Genomic DNA, 20,826 nt, shown 5'->3' on the forward strand with positions numbered 1-20,826 from the left:
GGGTAAGGTCAATCAATTGGGAACACTAATGTGGGATATAAAGGCGTTTGAAGATTCAAATAATCATCTCTTCTTCTCCACACTTCATCACTGGTTCTTGGACGATTCCAGGCGAAGTGTTACTACACTTCCGAGTCTATAAGAGACATTTCTAAGCAAGAAGAAATCAAACAAAGTTCTCATTGTATTTGTGTATTTTTTTTTTTACTGTGAGTTTGCATAAGGTTTCTTCACCTTCAGATTATTTCCGAGAACGAGTAATTTTCATAATAGAGTGTGTGCATTGTGTGAATATTTGAATTAGTCACCTCAAGGAAGTGAATACTAAGTCAATTCAAGTGTTAGCATTACTTTGAGTTTGTTTTGCTGTAACAAATCAACAAGACGAAGCAATTTGAGCTAATTATCCCCTCTAGCTTCCAGAGTGTTCTAACACACAGTAAGTGCTAGAATTGATTAAGAGATTTTCACGATAACAGAAAGCTTCTGAATTAATTAAAAGCTGCTACATTGATTCGTATGACTCACCAATCTATTAGTTAAGTGAAAAGAGTTGTATATGTTGGTGTATAGGAATTGACGGGTCTAGAGGACTTAACATCAAGTTGAAGTCCAATTATGTCTGAGGATCTGATAACTGGCACGAAGTCCAGATTGGTCAAGGTGTGACATGATATCTGACAGAAAGGCTAGCTGGGTCTACGGGACTTGACAACTGGCCGAAGTCCAGTTGGATTTGTAGACTCGACAACTGCAAGAAGACCCGATGGGTCAAAATGCAAGTCAAGTGACTACAAATGTTAAGTGAAAGTAAGTCACTAGAGGAGAGCAATCCAGTGAGGACGAGCCCCGATGGGACTGTAAGCGCTGGTTCAACTTAGAGTTATTTTAGAAGTATAAGCTGAGATCATGACTAGATCCTAGTATTGTTAAGACATGATCTAATTCATAAATCTTATATTTAATTGTGCTAACTTTGTTTTTACAGAGTATGATTTTTTATTTGAACTAATGCATTTTGCAAGAGTGAAATGCACACTTTAAGCCTCAGATGAACAATGCTGGAGGAACCCTTGCACATTGGCTGAAGGCACATCGTCTAGTTGGAGGCACATTGCAAAAGAAAAGTGTATGGTTGTTATACTTTTCTTCTTTTTTGTATTCAATTACTCTGCTAGGAGTTTACCAGTAGAGAATTTAGTAAATTACCCATCGATAGGTCCGATGGGCTTGGGTCTTAGAGTAGGAATCGGCGAAAGCTCCGAATCAAGTAAACCGATCACGTTCTATTTTGTTTTACTTAATCGTTTAGTTTTCCACTGCGTATGTAATTTCAAAACAAAAACAAAAGTTCTTAAAATTATGTGATTTACCCCTCTCTCATGTGCATTAATCCTACAACAATCGATTGGGAGTAAGACAATCGATTAGGAGACGTTGAAGTAAACTTAGAAAAAGAATTTTCATGAAGATTTAAAGAACACTTGTTTACACCAGTTCTTGGGAGTTTCAGAGCATAATGTTATTGCATTTCCATCCACCAAGAGATAATCCACAACAAGAAAAGAGCAAGTAACGTAAGGTTTTTCATTGTAAACCTTAAAAGTCGTTCTCGATTGTATTTTATATTTGTGTTCTTGTTTTATTATTATATTCTCGTACTTGAGCTTGTACTAAGCTTCTTTGCCTTCTGGAAGGAGGTTTTCATTGTGCATCTATGAGAGTAAAGAGTGGATCTTTGAAATATTAGTCATCTTAAGGAGGTGGATACCAAGTAATTAAAACGAAGGTGTTAGTATTACTTCAAATTTTTCATTGCAAATCAAGTTCAAAGAAGCGAACAAAGCTATTTACCCTTCTAGTTCTCTACATGTCCTAACAATTTCAATGAGAAAAAAAAAAAATATATACTCTATTGCCTTGACTATATTTCAAAAGAATATTATCTTATCACGATAGACCAAGTATAAATTAGTAGTTAACTATTATAATTTATAGGAGCTAGTTGCTAGCTAACTTTTTATAAAGTATCATTATTGTATATTTATTTTGTTTATTGGAGAATGATAGTATAATATTTTAATGAGTAAAATAAATGAAAGATATTTCATGACACTCTAAATTTTAAAGGAAGATTATTTGATTATATTTAATTATGTAGAAATTAACATGTAATTATTATAATATATAGCAGTAGATTACTGACTTCTATGAAGCATAGTAGCTAGCTATGGTTTAAACCCTAACCAATAAATTCAATTGAGAAATGTAGAATTTTTGAACCAGGCCTGGTGGATGATGAACGCCCAATTAATTTTTGTCCAAATTTTTTCCCCGTTTTATTGTAGTTGATATCTAACCATTCCTCCTTCGAAGTAAACGGAACATTGGAGTTCGAGATATTTTGAAAACAATTGTCCAACAATATTCCATCAACGGTCAAAATGACACCAAATCCATGACGCTGATAGGCTTCACATGCGCCGCGGCTACGTGTACGTACATAGCCTTATCTATTATACATGCGCACGGCTTTTGAAGCTATTCTCCCTTTCTTTCTCTCTCTTCCTCTGCCCGCTGCCTGCTGATGATCCCCAAAACCATGCAGTTCGTTAAATGTGGGGATTTGCGTCGAATTACTCATCGACAAAATTCCTCCGAAAGAAACACGGGAATTGAAAACAACGCCAGTCCACACGCAAGCCCTCCGTTTGACCAGATCCGCGGGTAAACACTGGCGCGGAGTTGCTTTGCCGTGCCTGTGCCAGTGCCTATGCGTGTCCGTGAACGCGCTCCTCCGGGAAGTCCGCTTCCGTCCTCGCAGGTAAACGAAGCAGGTGGAAGGAGGGGAGGGGAGGGACGGGAGCGGGAGCGGGAGGAGTGGGGTCCAGTTAGTCCCACACCGACGCGCGGAAAAGCACCGTGTTTTCCGGTGACAGGCACGGAGGGGAGGGGAGGGAGGAGGGGGGCCACCGGACGTCGGGATGGCCGCCACGTAGACGAGTCACGACCGTCGGCGAGCTCGGACGGCCGCACAGCTTCGCGTCGCTGTCTTCTGTTGATGGTGGCAAACAAGAAGACTGGATAGAAACAGTATTTAAACTCTTGTAATTGTCATTTTTAATAATATTTTATGTCGATTTAATTTTAATTTTATAATAATTATATATATAATTATGAAATTTTTACCGAGGCACGTATCAAATTTTTTAAAATACGTATATTACACATTTACTTTTAATTATTTAATCATGTATCGCTTTTTAAAAACACCTTTTTCTTTTCGTTGTCTTGTTTTTTTTTTTTTTTTTTTTGTCCTTTATTTGATTGACAACCACTTGAACAAAATAGGCATGAAATCACAATGGAGTTTAGCAGTGAGGGTTGACTGCAAAATCATAGCTAAGCGATCGCAAAATCACGATTGATCGTCGACGCCTATTCCAACAGAAGACAAAGGAACTTTAGTCCGTAATTCGAAGAATCGATGGATAATTTTGTAAACTTAGATTTTCTTAATTTAAAATAGGAAAAAATATCTATAACTCTGTGTATTTTTTATCAAATACTATGTTGTCTCGTTTGACAAAAGTTAAACATAAAAAAATTATAAAACATAATTATGTCCTATTTTTTTGATATTTTTTATAATTTTAAGAGAGAAAAAATTATATTAAATTAATATGGAAAATAGTTACACTTGTTTTTGGACATGACTTTTTAATTGATTAGATGCATGGATCATATAAATAAGGAAATAAATATACATAAAATGATAAAAAATTATAAATGAATTCAGTAATCGTGCTTTTCACCACTCACTCGGATCTCTAATTGATGTTGATTTGTTGGTGTATCCATTTTCAATGCCCTATAAAGTAAAGTTTGTCAATTAAGGATTAATATTGTTGGTGTTATCCTATCTGACAAGTCAATGGTAAATTGAGATGTGAGGTTTATATGCATGCATGAGAGAGCAAAAGAATTTGAATAAGACGAAGAAAATACTTTACTTATTTTCACGGAACCTTATATAATTATGGACAGGAGCGGATCTAAAATTTTAAATTTAGGAGGAAGTGAAGAAAATAATTATTATATATTGTATCTGAAGGTTGCGCAGCCGGGGCAATGAAAATGTATATTTTATTTCGAGGGAAGTGAAGAAAATAATTATTATATATTATATTCGAAGGTTGCACAGTCAGAATAACGAAAATATATATTTTAAATTATTTTTTTTATTTGTATAATTAAGTATTAATCTTTATATATTATTGAATGTTATATATAATTTAATGATTTTAGTTAGTAAATCATCAGTCAAAAATTAGTTCAGATATCAACAAAGGAAATAAATGCGAATGTAAATTATTAATAAATCATTATATTTTTTTTTCTCTTAAGCCTATAAAAAAAAACTTTAAAACAGACATAATTATCCTTTATAATTTTTTCACATTCGGCTTTGGTGAAAAGAAGGTTAAATCTTATTTTTTAAATATAAGAGGGCAAAATACTACCTGATAGAAAATACATGGGGTTAAAAATATTTTACCCTTTAAAATACTACTAATATTATCTTTTTTTTTTTTGTACTTTGATACAGGTTGCAAAAGACGATTCGCTTGTCCCAATACCTCTGCGAATTCGTAGTTAAGTTAATATGAAGAAGATAAATCACAAGTGACTATCAGTCATTAGTGCAGTGACTAAAATATATGAGAAGACATGCTTGAATACGTCGAATTTCAATCCCAATATTTCATATGACAACACTCCATGTCTCAATTATTACACGGTCTTGAGAGGACTTTTGCACTTTGATACATGATCTTTCAAAATCAAGTTATTTACCATTAAAGTGACCAATTATTGGTGGAATTATCCCTTGAACTCTCTAGAAGATAGTAAATAGTATTGCTATTGTTATATGTTGTTAAGGATCTATTTAATCAGTATATTTAGATGTTTAAGGACTTATATATAATATGCAAAACATCTTGGAGCCGTGTGGAAACTAGATGAGAAGGACGGTCCCTAAAATTCCCATCTTTTGAATTTATGTTACATTTTAAATATATATTTGACAATGCAAACATAAAATTAAAACAAATAGTTGGAGATAATATATTTATTAGCTCGAAGAGTGGACCATGCTAGTATGTGGTCCATCGGACAAGCGATTCATTGTAGGATTTTTTGGGTGCACGACTCGATAGGCCCAAATGCGGGGGGCTTAGGTGTGTACTAAATAAATTGTTTATGTATCCCATCTAGTTAGAAGAAAGGAAAGGGGATAAAAGATATGAAAATGACAAACGATACAAAAGGAAAGACAAGAAATAAAAAAAAAAAAAAACTATCAATTAAAAAAAAAAATCAAACAAAAGAAGTTTCGTATTTAGGTATTTAGGGTGTTTTTCAATGAATAATTTTAATTCTAGAATGATCTTCAATCCTAATAGGCAATACAGAACCATCTTAAAATACTTCTCTATTTCATTTTGCCTTGTATAGTTTAAAGTATTATTGCATTTGCCCTATTGGTTTGTAAAATAGAAATAAAATACTTTTCTCAATATACTTTTGCGACGTTCTTGCCTTAGAAGCAGTCAATAAAACACTCAATAAAAGGGAAAGCTCTTGTATTTATATTTCGTAAAATACAAGTGGTATAATGTAATTTTTTAAATGTTGACAATTAAAATAATACAAAATGTTCAATGAAATAAAAATAACAAACATTCATGTATTTTCAAAATTTCGCACGCTTCGCTCGCACGAAGCTGCTCACACGCTTCGGATATAGAGAGAGAGAGAGGAGGGAGGAGAGAGAAGCTGGAGGAGCTTGCTGACACGCTTCGGCCACACGATTACAGAGGGAGGTGCGGAGGGAGAAGGGGAGAGAGAGAGAGAGAGAGAGAGAGAGAGAGAAGGGGATATAGGGATTGGGGAAAGTAAGCGAGAGAGAGAGGGGAATTGGAAGGAGAGGGTGGTGCGGAGCAATAAATCGGTAATCGAGGCCATCCCGCTGCCACAGCCGTCGAGATGGCGGCGTTGCAGCAGAGTCTGTCGTCGTTCTGATCTCTCTCGCTTCGCCCAAACTGGTTCCCTTTTCGGATTTCAAGACAACCGTGGAGGATCGAAGACCGCAACAGTGAGAAGAAATTTAAGAGGCAGAAGGGGAGTAGATACGTATTTATATACGGAGAGAGAAGAATCAGGCAGCGTCGCCTGCTCCACTCGCTGCAGCTGCTGCCACCGCCGCCGTTTGCAGCACGCTTCCGGGGCAAAAAAGCAGCAGCAGAACAAAAGCATACGGCGACCATTCCGCTTCGCGCCTTCGCCTTCTTTATCGCTGGGATGGATGCAGCGATATAATTAAGGCGGTGGAGACGGAGATATGGCAGGATTCTTTCTCGGAGGAGGCAGCGGCGCCGGTGGCAGTCATCAGCCGCCGCGAAGCGGAGTCCCTCCGACCGAAGGCGGGTTCTTTCTTTATGAGCCCCGTGGCGGCGGAGGCGGCCGGGGGGAGGACGCCTCCGCTGGGTACGCTACCCGTGGGTTCGAGCTGTGGCAGCAACACGGCCAGATCTACCCCGGCGGCGGGGGCGTCTTCCCTGACGAGGCGCAACCGCGCGGCGGCGTGAGCTGCCGGGACTGCGGCAATCAGGCGAAGAAGGACTGCGTCCACCTCCGCTGCCGCACCTGCTGCCAGAGCCGCGGCTTCGCCTGCTCCACCCACGTCAAGAGCACCTGGGTGCCCGCCGCCAGGCGCCGCGAGCGACAGCAGAATCTCGCCGGTGGCGCTCAGCTTGATCACTACCGCCACCGCGCCTCCTCAAGCAGCGACGCCGCCGCCAACGCAGTCACTGAGCCTTCCAACTCCAAGAGGCAGCGAGAGCTCACAGCGGGCAGCGCGCGACCCACCACCGCAATCGCTGTCCCATCCATGTTTGGTTGGTACTACAATTTCCGACTACTATTACCAATACTACCATTCCCCTCCACCCCTCTCCGTCCCATCAACGCAGGCAGTGTCCGATCAACACTGCTGTACTGTAATCTAAAACACTATTTGTCGAATCATATTCCACACCTTGATTTTTCTACTCCGGTAACATTTAATCGACGCGTATAATGCAATGGTGGGCAGGAGAGCTGCAGGAGAGCTTCCCGGCGGAGGTGAGCGCTCCGGCGTCGTTCCGGTGCGTGCGGGTGAGCCACGTCGACGAGGGGGACGAAGTCTACGCCTACCAGACGGCCATAAACATCGGCGGCCACGTGTTCAAAGGGCTCCTTTATGACCACGGCCCGGAGGCAGGGCCGTCGGAGACGTATCCCGCTGGCGGAGCCTCTACTTCATCCTCCCGCCACCCCCACCTCCGCCATCCCGGCGACACCGGCTCCTCCTCCCCAACCGCCACCGCGGCGCTCGGAGACGCCGCCATTAATGCGACGGCCGTAGACCAACTGTTCGACCCGTATCCGACGCCGCTGAGCGCGTTCATGGCCGGCACGCAATTCTTCCCGCATCAACACAGACCTTGAGAAATTAATTATAGCAGGTCCACGTCCACTCGATCTGATCTTGCTCTCCTTGTTGTTGTGCACCTCAATATCATCAATTCTGTAATCCATGGAATAATCATTTAAGCTTTAGTTTTCTCTTACTCGATCGATCACTCTCCTCCTAAATTATTCTCTATCTTGTCAGCATAGAATTCGGTGTCATATTTTTTTACATTTTCCGAGAAGAATCCAGGTTTTAAGGGATTTGCAGGATATGCATATAATGCATGCTTGCTTGTGATCTCACCTTCTAAAATTTCATGCATTCTTAACTATTACAAACTAAACTTTGTTAGTAGCTCCATCTCCATTGACAGCAGGAGAGAGAGCTAGTGAAGAGATGAAGCTTCTACTCAAGTAAGTAGATTTCTTTCTTATATTATATAAATATTAAATATTAAATATAAAAAATAAATAAATAAATTTATAGAGTTGACTGTGCATTCAATTTCTTTTATAAGTTTACTGCTTTTCTGTTATATATATTTGGCACTGTAGAGCATTATTCCTTCATGATAGAACAATAGTTGAACATGTTAATTAATCTCATTAAATTTTATTTTTCTTCCATCTATTCTGAAGCAATTATATTGTACATGACATGAACTTGTTTGAGTTGTAGGTCTTGATTTTTCTGATTTGATCAAAGTCTGAATAAATTATCTTGTTATATTTTTATTTAAACTGCAATAAAGAAAGAATATTAGTTGTGTTGATGCATTAAACTGCATTCATTGTTGATCATATTTTTTATTTCATTTGTTTTATTGCATCTATTTTGAATGAGTTTTCCTTTGATTTGTGCAGCATTATAGGTAAGTTATTATTTATATTGATTATATATACAAGTAGATCAAACTTCAACTTGAAGTTCTTCTTTTTTTTTTAGTTTCTCTTGCAAAATGATGGTATAGTTTTTTTTTAAAAAAAAATTCATAGTTAGTTTTTATTTGATAGATTTTAGAACCAATTTACTCATAAATGTTATGATAATTCATTTTAGGCATCATATGGCAGCCCTCAACATACCATTGGACTTTTAGATGAATTTTCGGTAGAATGAATTCTTATAATGCTAATTTACCCTAAACCCTTAACTGCATGTAAAGGAATTTATAGAGTTTGTGTGATTGTGGTGTGCCATTTAGTCTAAACTATAAATGTAATAGGAATTCAAGAGAACAAGTATGTTGATTCTATTTGTAGTTTGCCCTTTGTATTCGATAATTAATGATACTGTAGTTAAATTGTATTTGAGTGTAGATTACAAAGAACATTGCTAGATAAGTTGAAGTGAGGTATACTGAACATGATCCAAAGTGTTTTAGAAGATTCTATAAAAATCAATAGTATGATAGGATTAGGTATGGCTTACATAGAATTCACTAGTTGAATCAATTGTGATTGTTAACCATGAATTGCAAAAGCATATGTACAACCTTTGATGATTAGTTTTCTTTATTCTTTTCTGAATTGATGACTTAGGATTAGTAAGATAATTTTAATTTCTTGACGCTCAGGAGTATTTCAAGAGGAAATGTAGTCTCAAAAGGATAAAATTCATTAAATTGACGAACTCATTAAATATCTTACGACTTTTAGCATATGAAAATTTCGATATATAAACATATTTATCCTTTCTTGACTTGGACTTTTGCCATACTTCAAAGATTATTTATCTGCTTTGTCTTAGAAGGGAAATTATTATGTCCTACTCAATTGATTTGGCATAGAATCCTCTCTTGTAGTGTTGTTTGTGGAGTTAATTGAATAACAAATCTCTAATCTTCTACATTATTTCTTCGTCTAATGATACTTCATGCTCATTAGACATCTTGATTTCTAGTGATGTGAATCAATTGTTGTCTAATTTATTCCCACTTTTTTGTTTCTCAGCATGAACTTAATCAGATGCCAATATGTTTTTACCAAGATTCATGTTCTAGTTTCTCCTGTGATCGTATGCTTTTCTGCTTTGTTTTTGTTCCAACTTTCTGAAATGTTTTGGTAAAGTCTGTGTTTTTTGGTGCTATTGTCTGAAAAACAAAACCCTATTGCTTGATTTCTACTTTGTCATTGTAGTTTGTTTCTGTTTTGCAGTAATCTCTGATGAGGACCATGAAACTTAATGAATGAGCAATATCTAACGGTATTTGCTGATCACAATCATAAAAGAAAGTCCTTCCTTTGCAGATGAACATAATTATAAAGGTTTAAACTAAAAGGAGATCTTTATGCCATGAACATGTATATATTTGAAAACTTTGGGTGTTCATAGATTGTCCTATTTTACCTTCACTATGGTAGAATAATGCTATTGCTTTCGATATATAACTCTTTTTTGTTTATGGATGTGTTAGTGTGACTTATCATAGTTAGCCTAAATGATCATGATGCAAGATAAACCTAGAAAGAATTTTGACTGGAATTGTCTGTTCGGCGGTTTGAGACTGTTAGTTTGACGGTTCAAAATGGTTGGTTCAACGGTTCTTAATAGGTTGATCGTTAATCTTAATTATCTAAGACAGTTACAGTTTATAGTTCGGAACTTTTTAAAATTATTATTATTTTAAAAAATATTTAAAAATTATAAATTTATAAAAAGATATAAAGAAAGACTTGCACCAGAATTTTACTCTTTTTCCTCTGGATTTTAAATTTCATTAATATAAATAAATTATTGCATATTTAAAATAAATTATTGTTTTTACTCTTTTATTTGTTTAACTATTATTAATAATAATGATATAATAAAAAAATATTGATTAATTATTGAATAATTAACTAACCTACAAAATAAAAATATCAATTTATTATATTTTAATTGATGAGGATATTAGATTTTTCTGTAAAGATCGCTGACGTCTCAACAAAACGACACCCTGTTTTATCTAAACAAATTTTCATTATATATATAATCAAAGCCATCGGGTTTGCCGAAGGACATGTATTTTTTTTTCTTGTCCCAATTATTTACACCATAATTTTTGTTTTTTGTTTTCACTTGAAAAAGAATGGGGTTCCTGGAAGGGAATTCATTGAAGGACAATGTGTGTCGCTTGATCCTTCATGGGGGGACACCAAATGGCCTTCCTGCTATCTTTCCGTGGTCCTTTGTCCTCCAACATAATCTCTCCCCGCAGTAAACACGGCTCAAAAGTTAAAGGGGGAGATTCCTTTGCGTCCGTCCAAGTAAACTAGGTGAAGTTCTCGAAATAATTTTAACGTGCCAAATTAAGAATAAATAAATAAATAAATATAGTTTCATGCCAATGCATCATGGATCATGTGGCATGTTCCCATCATCGTCATCATGCCGTGCCCAATCATTGCCATGACATGCATTCATCCCATCGCCACTGCTAATCGCCTGACATGGCTGAACCAGGCGTCGGGCTTTGGCGCCTTGGGCTGTTTGATTGGAGAAGAGACGTGTTTGGTGTCCTGGAAGAGATTGCGCCCGAATGATCAAATCATTTGACTCGTCGGCCATTTCATTTTTGCTAATCATAAAGAGGCGCTTCAGGTACCCTCTTTTCCCTCCCCTTCCAAGTAAACAAGATTTTAACTCTTCTTTCCCACTTTCAAATTACAAGTTATTTTAGTAGAGAAATTAACATCACAGAGATAATATTCATGGAAACATCAAAGCAACCACAGAAGTAAACAGACTAAATAGTTCTTGCACAAGACAGACAGCCATAGATTACTACTTACTAATACCTGTTTCTTAAGCTCCAAAGTGGATTTAAATACCATGACATAACTAGTAATTAGCTTAACTAAGCGAGACGCAAGTCGTAGAACCCATACGCGATCCCTTGGAGATTGGGCTGGTTGGGTTGAACTTGGATCGCATAGATGTGCGACCCACCATCCGCGAGCACCACCGGACCATCCTGGCTGCCCGTGTCCTCGACCGCATACCCGTAAGCAGCCTGATCACCTTCGATCTCCTGAAGATGGTCCAAACCGCAACTAACCATAATGATAGCCGTAATACATTGTTTGTTCAGTAACAACAACAATCCTAACTAATTACCAGGTCTTGTAGAAGGTTCCTATGTGCTTCTTGGGCGCTCTTCAACTGCATCCAATAAGGTTTAAGGAGACAATTAAATAACTAATTAGGCTGTTTACCGAGTTAATTAAGTTTGATTCGGTTGGGCTCGTTTACAACCCTACCCTACTTATGGCGAATAGGGAACATTCAAGTATTCTGGTTACTGAATGCCTGATTTACCCTCAATTACTGTTAAATTAAACAGTATAAATATCGGCAAGGAAAGGAAAGGAAAGGAATCAGTGTTTACCTTCTTCTTATAGGTATCTGTCTGAGTTCCTATCAGATGATACTGCCATTCAGCACAAAGAAACACTGAATTATTATTCAAATATTTTGCTGAAAAGTAAGTAAACAGGGTGTGCTCGGTAAAAGAAACAAGATATTAATTATCTATTTTCCCCCTTCTTTTTCATTTTTTTTAATGATCGAAAAAGTAGAGAAAGAAACATGCGAGTTGAGTTGCTTACCTTCCTCTCCCTCACAACCTTCAAAGCCTCGTCTAAGTTTTGCTCAAGACCGCGCAATTCCTTGATCCCTATGCCGTCCAATCCCTCCCCCATCCTCTGCCTGCTCCGCCATCAATGCAAGAGTTCAAGATCACTACAATCTCTACCGAAATCTAACTGCACCTCGATCGCGTACCTGATCTCCTTGCGGAGGTTCCTGTTGATCTCCTTCAGGTGGTTCAGATAGTTTTGCATTTTCTGAGAACAAAGAAAGAAAAAAAAAACATCAACCAGATCAAGCTTAAGAACACAAATCAACCGAACAGGAAGAAGATCAGAGAGTTTATGCCTCGTATTGTGCGCTCCACAGGTTGATCCCAGTTACTTGCTGGTAGCGATCAAAAATCGCCTTCGTTCTAAAAAAAAAAAGCAAAATCAAATCTTTTTTCTTCAGAAAGACAGACAGAGGAGATCGGCGACAGAAACAGAATTCAAAAGGAGATCTTCGTACTCGGAGGAAGGGCTGCAGTACTCGGACAGCTTCCCGGTGCTGGAGAACATGATGATGGAGACTTGCGCATCGCAGAGCACAGTGAGCTCCTTGGCCTTCTTCATGATCCCCGTCCTCCTCTTGGAGTAAGTCACCTGACGATTCGTTGGGTTCTCGATCTTCTTGATCACGATCTTTCCTCTCCCCATCTCCCCTCTCTCTCTGCGACGCCTCCTCCTCCTCCTCCTTTTCCCTTTGTGAAGAAGAAAGAAGAAGAGAGTGGAATAGTAAAGTTGGGTGTGATGTGATGGGAGAGGGAGGAAAGGGAGGGAGATGGTGTGGCTTTTCCGTTAAGGAAAGAAAAGTGAGCTTTGGGAGTTTGATGCGTGGTCTGGTCATTCCAAAACAGTGAAAGGTTGGAAGGTGTGTTCATTGAATGGGGGCGTTGTTTACAGTTTGAGGCAAAGGATCAGACAACTTTCGCATCTCACATGCTCCTGTGGCCTCAAAATGCTGCGTGAGGTGCGCCCCAGAGTTGAATTGGGAGGTGGCAGTGACACAGTGAGTGGGAAGGTACCACTGCCAGTTTCTGTGATCAAGCTTGGGGAGATAATTAATATGTTTTCTGAGTAAAAAAGGAACAAAAAAAAAATGGTGATGTACGTGCTGTTTGTATAACAACAGAATGAGAAGCTAGGCAGGTGAATTAGGGTTTGAGACACTGTTCACAGTTAATGAGGTAGTGTGTTTACTTGCAACAACAGCCATAACAATCAAATATTATTTTAATTTATTTCTATGTCATTGGATTTTATTTCTTATTACGTATTATTTAAATTTAAATAAATTTTATTTTATTTTATTTTAACATTGTTAATCTCTTCTTTTTTTTTCTTATTGTATGTATCATAATTGTCATAAATTTATATCGTCAAATTGGAATAATTTTGATTTTCTCTTTAATATTTTTTTATTCTATCTGTTCTCTCTAACTTGCATTTGTGAAAATCTGATGAGAAGGAAAGGATCGTCATGGACTTGATTTATGTTGAATTTTAGTCCATCCAGCCACAACTGAATAGATGGTGTATATGTAATGCTTATCTTTGAGTTCCTCTCCTTGAAGAGGAGAAGTAAACTTGTTGGAGAATATGAATAAGTGAATGTCTCGAAGGTTAGTTTCACGTATCCATAAGTTATAGTTTGAGTTTATCTGATAGACGAATTAAACAAAAAATCATCTGTCTTCAAAATTAATGAACTCTAAACATCTAAATTAATTACTAATAATAAGTCATTCAACTGCTTATTCTACTGATTCCATTGATAATTATTTTTATTTTTTATTGTAATTTTTTTATAGCTATTTCTTATAATAGTTATGATAAAAGAATAATTATTTTCTAAGTTATTCCGGGGATAATTTAACTATTCTTTTTGTAAATAATATATTTGTTTGACCTAATCCGAATCAAATCATATGGATTACAACTCGATCGATAAGTCGAGTAAGTTGAATGTGCTCAAGAGTCAAGTAGGCCGAACAAGCATGACAGATTAAGGGATCTCCAATGATCAGAGCTCTAAATGAGTTTTTTTCAGGATCCTAATATGTCACATCAACAATATGAAAGTTCATTAAAATATCTTCAATAGTTAAAGCTCTAAATAAACTTTCTTATGATCCAATTTATAGTATGAGTTGGATGACTTCATACATATTGCATCAAATTTGAGACAAAAGAGCATGTTTGTATTTTCACTACTGCTCTTAAACTATAAACCTCAAACATCACTTCTACAATAATTCAAAACTTTGTATTCAGTTTTTTAGATTTTATAAATCTCTCATAAACCTTGCATTGAAGATGCCCTTATATAATATGGGTAGAGTTACAATGTAGTTGACCAAGTCAATCAAGTTAGTTGGGTCATTCGAAGCTTTGTTTGTTGACCAAGTGATTTGATTAGTCAAATAGTGTTGTGGTCAGAATCTCCCTCCTCGCAACTCTGGACCTCTTCTTTTGAAATGCCACTTAAGTTGGGTTGACACTGATAGAGCTTCTTCCGTTCCAAACTTAAACTAGCCCCCAATAGTCTTCCATCATAGCTAGGTAAGCCTTCGATCTTAGATATCAAAATAAATCAACAGGGAACGATGGTGTCGGCTTTATCCCTCCAAATCTTAAGTAAGCACAATGCTGAAAATATGATTTACCTCCTACAAGAGAATGAGTTAAGCAGAAAAGAAAGAGACCTTCCACTAGGAAAAAACCTTTACAAGCTGCAAGAAAAGGTGTTTTCCATTGGAGAAGGGCTTTTGCTCTAGTAAAGGGAAGAAGAAGAAAAACAATGGTTGAGCTGGTCAACCACTACTTTGACTAAGAATTACTCGTAGAATTTGAATTCAGTTTCCGCCTCTTGCTTCAGCCAACACCCATCTGCTTATATAATCTTGAGTTGGGCCTCTACGTTAGCTACCTCTTACTTTCATGTGTACTGATTAGGTAGGGAGAGGGAGGCGTGTGCCTGACACGTCCTGTTGTGTCAAGAAAATGGCCACATTCGATTATTCAAAGGGATGGATTAGTACAAAAAATTTGCACTGGGTTGACTTCTTACCCTCACAAACTGTTATCTATCATCAGCACACATCACTCCCTATTGTTCCATCAACCTTCCACCCAAGCCTTGATCCAAGTAAGATTGGCAGGAACGACTGAGCAAGGTAGCTATATGTGTTGGGATCCTTGGGAAAGCTCCACGGTCAACGACATTCTCACAACCTAGGTAACAACACCACTCGATAGTCTGTTAGCTAGAGAGGTGTTAGTGAGAATAATAAAATAGGATAACTGAAGGGGTGAGAATCTAGAGGAGACATCCACAAGTAGCGAGGCTCTCTCAACTTAGAATAGGTAGAATCTAAGAGAGACTCATGTAGTTAGGGAGGTTCTCATGGCCTAAGATAGTAGGAATTCAGGGGAAACTTCCATGAGTAGGGAGGTTTTCACAATCTAGGATAGTAAGAGTCCAGGGGAGACCTCCATGGACAGGGAAGTTCTCATGACCTGTGATAGTAGGAGTTAAGAGAAGATTTCCATGGGAATGAACATTCCTATGGCTCGGGGTAATAGGAATCTAGGGGAGACTTCCACGGACAAGGAGGTTTTCGTGGCATGGGATAGTAGGAGTCTAGGAGGGACTTCCACGGGCAAGGAGGTTCTCATAGTCTAAGACAGTAGGAATCCAGGCATGGGATAGTAAGAGTCCAGGGGATAATTTCATGGGAAAGGAAGTTCTTGTAGCTCGGACGATGTTTTGGGGGTGTTCCTAACTGGGGATGTTCCCATGCTAGTTGAACAAGATAGATGGGCCACCACTTCTACACTCAAGCAATCTGGCTACTAGGCTGCTTTGGGGATGTTCCCAAGTCGTGAACTTCCTTCCTGGTCATGTCTCTGGTGAGAATGCTTAGACCCGTCTGGATATGTATACCTGGGTGGAGATTGAAAGGCACATCACATGTCTCCTCCCTATTAAATCGAAGAAGAAAGAATGACTGATGAGGTTTGGTCGTTGACGTGACTATGCAAAGATCAATGTGAGTTCTTGATTCATGATACGTGTTCACACACCTTATTCCTCTGGCACAACAGTCCACGCACAGTTCTTCAGATGCACGTCACTTCAACTTCTAATCTAACTACCATGATTGTTAACTCACCTTTTTGTCCCCGCGATCCAACAATCCGTATTAAAAGGGGATTTGAAGGGTTTTCTTAGAAACCCATAAAAATCCTAACACTTTTGTCTTCTTCCTCATCAGTGTTAACAAACTTTTTTCTTTCATGAACTTTGGTAAACTTTCTTACCTCCCTTCTTGACTTCTACCATGGCTACTTTCGGCTTATGATATTCTGGTCTTGCATTGAGTTTTACAGGGATAGATTTAGACCATCTCCGATTTTTATATGAATCCCCCATTCCATGCACATAATCATACCTACTGAGCGAAACCATCCTCACCTACCCCCTAGTTATGTAACCATCTTCAAAGAACAAGTTTCGGACCGTTTACGCTTCTCTATCCCTTTATTTTCTTTGAAGTGAGCTAGTACTTTCAGATTACCCTCCAATCATTATTTCCCCAATGCATTCATTTTATGTACGGAGCGGCCATCGTATTCCGCCTATTCGGGGCTCCTCTTTCCCCCGCTCGTTCCATTATTTTTTCTATCCTCAACGAGTAGTTGAGGATGTTTTTCGCTTCTACACTCGGCCGAAAATCACCCTCTTTGAGAGGACCCCCGCCTAAAGCAGTGACTGGAAGGATAAATACTTTTTCATCCATATCTCTACCTTGGTATCTTGGCCACATGCTTGGTGACAGGACCCTCCACCCATGCTAACCCTGGGTGATCTTGACAGGGAGCCCTCCCTCTGTAGGGCCATATTAAAATTAACCGACCTGAAGTTTGATATCTCTGTATTGCTTCAAGAGGAGTTGATATATATGTTCAGATTAAGTCTAGTTAACATTGGACTAACCTCCTACTTTGGTAAGTAATATTTTCCCTCTTTGCATATTTCGCATGAAGACTCCTCTCCCATTTTTGTTGCATCTCAAAAATATTACATATACAACAACTATTTCCAGAGCTTTCCTTTTCCAGAATATCCAAGTAGATGAATGATCCGGTGGTAAGGTGGGGACCGTCCGGCAGGAGGTCAAAGTAGTCAACGTCCTAGGCAGGCGTCCGATCGGGCGAACTACCTTCTTGATCAACAGGAAGAGTAGCCGGGCCGACACTTCGACTGCTCGGTCAGACACCGAGCTTCTAACACTCATAAAGATCAAAGCAGGGAGGGATGAAGGCCGAGCGGCCATCCCACTCGACTAGGTAGTGGACGCCGCCTCGACCCGACAGACGGGGCTCCCTCGCCAGACAGGTTGGAGCCGGACGGTAGATTATGAGCCGAGTGGACTCTCGGCCCGACCATTGTATCACCTGGACGGCAGACTGGCCGAGCGGCTCTCCCGTCCGGCCCAATAAAAGGCAAAAAGGGTAGTTGGCGATATCTTCCTAGGGGCCAGTGTCATCAACAGGCGGCATGGCCGGCAACATTGTCAGACAGAGAATTGTACGGTGAAAGCTTCCACTGTCACGTCAGGGATATGCTCGGGCTATTAAGGTATAACGTCAGACACGTTTTTCTGACACGTCCTTTCCAGGTATGCTTTGAGAAGCGTGCGTATCTCAAGAAGCATGCACGCGCCTCCTGAGAGCCTTATATAAGGACCCCCAGGCTTAGATGGAGGTATGTTCACTACTGTAGCTACAGTTACGTTGCTCCTTTCTTCTCTACTTCATTCATTTGCCGCCGGTGACTGACTTGAGCGTCGGAGGGTCATCGCCGGGGAACCCCTCCCTGGTTTGACATTAATGAATTGTGGTTGCAGACTTCACTTGTTGGAGGTCCTCGCCATCTTCAGTCGACATCTAGTCAACATGAGCGCCACCTCCCCAGCGGCCGTCGACTCACTCTCGGACAGGATCAAATTTGGCGTCGTTTGTGGGAACGTACCTGAATCCGAGCCGAGGAGATGGAGGAAGCTGGACATCTCCACACCGTGACGCTCACTCCAGAGGAGCTCAATGCGCTCATTCAAGTATGAGCAGCAAAGATAGACGAGCAGCAACAGCAAAAGGCACTAGCCGATCGGCTGGCGCAACAAGTGACGTCGGCCTCGGGGGGTCGGGCAGCGCACGAAGATCGGTTGGAGCAACTCTCTATATGGGGACAGAATAAGATGCCGACCGACACTCCAGGAGAGGTTCTACCAGTGCCTATTCCGTTTCTCCTGGAGTGCCGACCGACACTTCAGGAGAGGTTCCACCAGTGCCTATTCCGTTTCCAGGAGAGGTTCCACCACGAAGATCGGTTGGAGCAACTCTCCATATGGGGACAGAATAAGATGCCGACCGACACTCCAAGAGAGGTTCCACCAGTGCCTATTCCGTTTCACCGGGCGTTATTTCAAATGCCCTCATAGATTGCTCAGGCCAACCAGGGCAGGGGTTCTTCTTCAGACGAGGCTCCCGTGCGGGACGCAAGAAAGGGCAAAGCGCCCCGAGCTGACTCGTCGCCGGAACGGATCAACCGACAATTCTCTGAGGCCATTCTGCAGGATCCGCTGCCGAGGCACTACGCTCCCTTGGCGATCAGAGAATATAACGAGTCGACCGACCAGGACGACCATCTCGGTAAGTTTGATAACGCCGCTACTCTTCATCAGTACACAGATAGAGTCAAGTGCCGAGTTTTCCTCACCACTCTCTCTGGCTCGGCGCAACGATGGTTTCGGAGGTTGTCGGACGGGTCGATTAGAAGCTTTAAAGACTTTCGAACGACTTTCCTTCACCACTTCGCGAGCAACAGACGCTATCAAAAAACAAGCGTCAGCTTGTTCTTCATAAAGCAGGGCCAGAGGGAGACCCTCCGAGCCTACATCCAGCGCTTCAACCAAGTGGCAATGGATATGCCCTCGGCCTCGTCCGAGACCATGATGAACGCATTCACGCAAGCGCTTGTGGACGGGGACTTCTTCAGGTCGCTCATCCGGAAGCCTCCCCGCGATTACGACTACATGTTGAAGAATGTCAACGAATACATCAATGTCGAGAAAGCTCAGGCAGCAAGAAGGAAGGAGGCACCGCTCGAGCTGCCCTCGGCGACCGAACGAAGGCCGCCGATCATCCATCAACCTCCGAGAGGGCCCCGAGCCGAAGGAGTATGCTCACACCAGGAAGCAAGGCCACACATTGTCCAGCATGTTACTGCCGAGCGACGAAGACCTAAGGGGAAGGTATGGACCCCTTTGTTCTGCTCATTCCATCAGTCTGTAAATCACAACACCCGTGACTATCGTGGATTCAACCCGATCACCCAACAGACGCCTAGGAGTTATCATCGTCGGTCCCCCTCTCCTGACCGATGATACGAGCATCATCGTTTTGATCGACGAGAAGACACAAGGAGATCTTTGCAGCAACCTCATCGGAGAAACGCCGATCTGACCAGAGCCGCACACGACTAAAGCAGGTCGTCCGCTCGGGAGGAATAAAAATAGAAGTAACATCGGACGAGGCGAAATCAGCATCATCACTGGTGGGCCGACCAGCGGGGACTCCAACCAGGCCTGAAAGTCCTATGCTCGGTGGTTGGAGATCTATACTGTAGGTTGCAGTAGGGAAAAGGTGAGCGGACCAGAGATCAGCTTTGGCCCCAGTGATCTGGAAGGAGTTGAAGTGTCACACGACGACATCCTCATTATCCGAGCGGTAATCACCAACTATACCATTCACCGTGTATTTGTTGACACTGGCAGCTCGGTCAATATCATCTTCAAAAAGGCGTTCGATCAACTCCAAATCGATCGCGGAGAGTTGTTGTCGATGACCACCCCACTGTACGAGTTCACCGGCAATGAGGTCCAGCCGAGCGGCCAAATCAAGTTGACCATATCACTTGGGGAGGAGCCCATCAGAAGGACGAGGACCACGAACTTCATCGTGGTAAACGCCTCCTCTGCCTACAATATCATTCTGGGTCGATCGACCCTCAATGAATTCCGAGCGGTCGTCTCGACTTTCTGTCAGAAAATCAAGTTCCCGGTGGAGGATCAGGTCGGAGAAGTAAGAGGAGATCAGTTGGCTGCTCGGCGCTGCTACGTCGAAATGGTCAAGACGGAAGCAAAGTCCGTTCGGAAGACGCCCTGGCTGGAGGTAAGTGCCATAACCGAGAAGTCTCCTTTAGTTTATGAAGAAAAGGAAGAAGTACAGATACATTTGGGCCGAGCAGAAGCGACAACCTTCATAACATCTAACCTGGAGGCCGAGTAGAAGGTCGAGTTGATCAGATGCCTTTGGCAGAACCATGATGTCTTTGCATGGTCAACGCATGAGCTGCCTAGCATTTCCCCGAGCGTCGTGCAGCATGAGCTCCCCGTTTGACTGGAGACTCGGCCGGTGAAGCAGAGGAAGAGAGACTTTAGCGCTGAGCAAAATATAATTATCCGGGCAGAGATTGAGAAGCTACTGGAGGTCGGCCACATACGTGAGGTTCAGTTCCCGAGCTGGCTCGCCAATGTGGTGCTGGTCTCCAAGCCGGACAATAAATGGAGGGTCTGCATTGACTTCCAGGATCTTAACAAGGCGTGCCCAAAAGAATTCTATCCCTTGCCT

At 40.8% G+C, this 20,826-nt stretch overlaps 2 protein-coding genes across 3 annotated transcripts; one reads left to right on the forward strand and one right to left on the reverse strand.

The window, feature by feature from the left end:
- The first annotated feature begins 5,821 nt into the window (after positions 1-5,821).
- LOC122047690 (protein SHI RELATED SEQUENCE 1-like) lies at positions 5,822-7,676 on the forward strand. 2 transcript variants are annotated; one of them, XM_042609122.1, is made up of 2 exons: positions 5,822-7,059; positions 7,160-7,450. In XM_042609122.1, the coding sequence occupies exons 1-2, from the start codon at positions 6,407-6,409 to the stop codon at positions 7,308-7,310; spliced, it is 804 nt and encodes a 267-aa protein (XP_042465056.1). In that variant the 5' UTR covers positions 5,822-6,406; the 3' UTR covers positions 7,311-7,450. The 2 variants fall into 2 exon arrangements, with proteins under 2 accessions (XP_042465056.1, XP_042465055.1); XM_042609121.1 differs by having other exon boundaries at positions 5,824-6,962; positions 7,160-7,676.
- A 3,498-nt stretch (positions 7,677-11,174) lies between these two features.
- LOC122047691 (MADS-box transcription factor 16-like) lies at positions 11,175-13,103 on the reverse strand. Its single transcript, XM_042609123.1, has 7 exons — positions 12,599-13,103; positions 12,437-12,503; positions 12,284-12,345; positions 12,109-12,208; positions 11,889-11,930; positions 11,618-11,662; positions 11,175-11,531 (listed from the first exon to the last, which is right to left on the reverse strand). Exons 1-7 carry the CDS (start codon positions 12,784-12,786, stop codon positions 11,358-11,360), a joined length of 678 nt encoding a protein of 225 aa, XP_042465057.1. The 5' UTR covers positions 12,787-13,103; the 3' UTR covers positions 11,175-11,357.
- Positions 13,104-20,826: the final 7,723 nt, after the last annotated feature.

Source organism: Zingiber officinale, chromosome 2B (genome assembly GCF_018446385.1).
Source record: "Zingiber officinale cultivar Zhangliang chromosome 2B, Zo_v1.1, whole genome shotgun sequence".
Classification (NCBI taxonomy): Eukaryota; Viridiplantae; Streptophyta; class Magnoliopsida; order Zingiberales; family Zingiberaceae; genus Zingiber; species Zingiber officinale.

Coding starts and splice junctions, on each gene's coding strand:
- LOC122047690 (XM_042609121.1), top strand. CDS start 6,407: ATGGCAGGATTCTTTCTCGGAGGAGGCAGCGGCGCCGGTGGCAGTCAT. Junction 6,963..7,159: donor CGCTGTCCCATCCATGTTTG/GTTGGTACTACA, acceptor AATGGTGGGCAG/GAGAGCTGCAGGAGAGCTTC.
- LOC122047691 (XM_042609123.1), bottom strand. CDS start 12,786: ATGGGGAGAGGAAAGATCGTGATCAAGAAGATCGAGAACCCAACGAAT. Junction 12,209..12,283: donor AACCTCCGCAAGGAGATCAG/GTACGCGATCGA, acceptor ATGGCGGAGCAG/GCAGAGGATGGGGGAGGGAT. Junction 11,663..11,888: donor CAGATACCTATAAGAAGAAG/GTAAACACTGAT, acceptor TATTGGATGCAG/TTGAAGAGCGCCCAAGAAGC.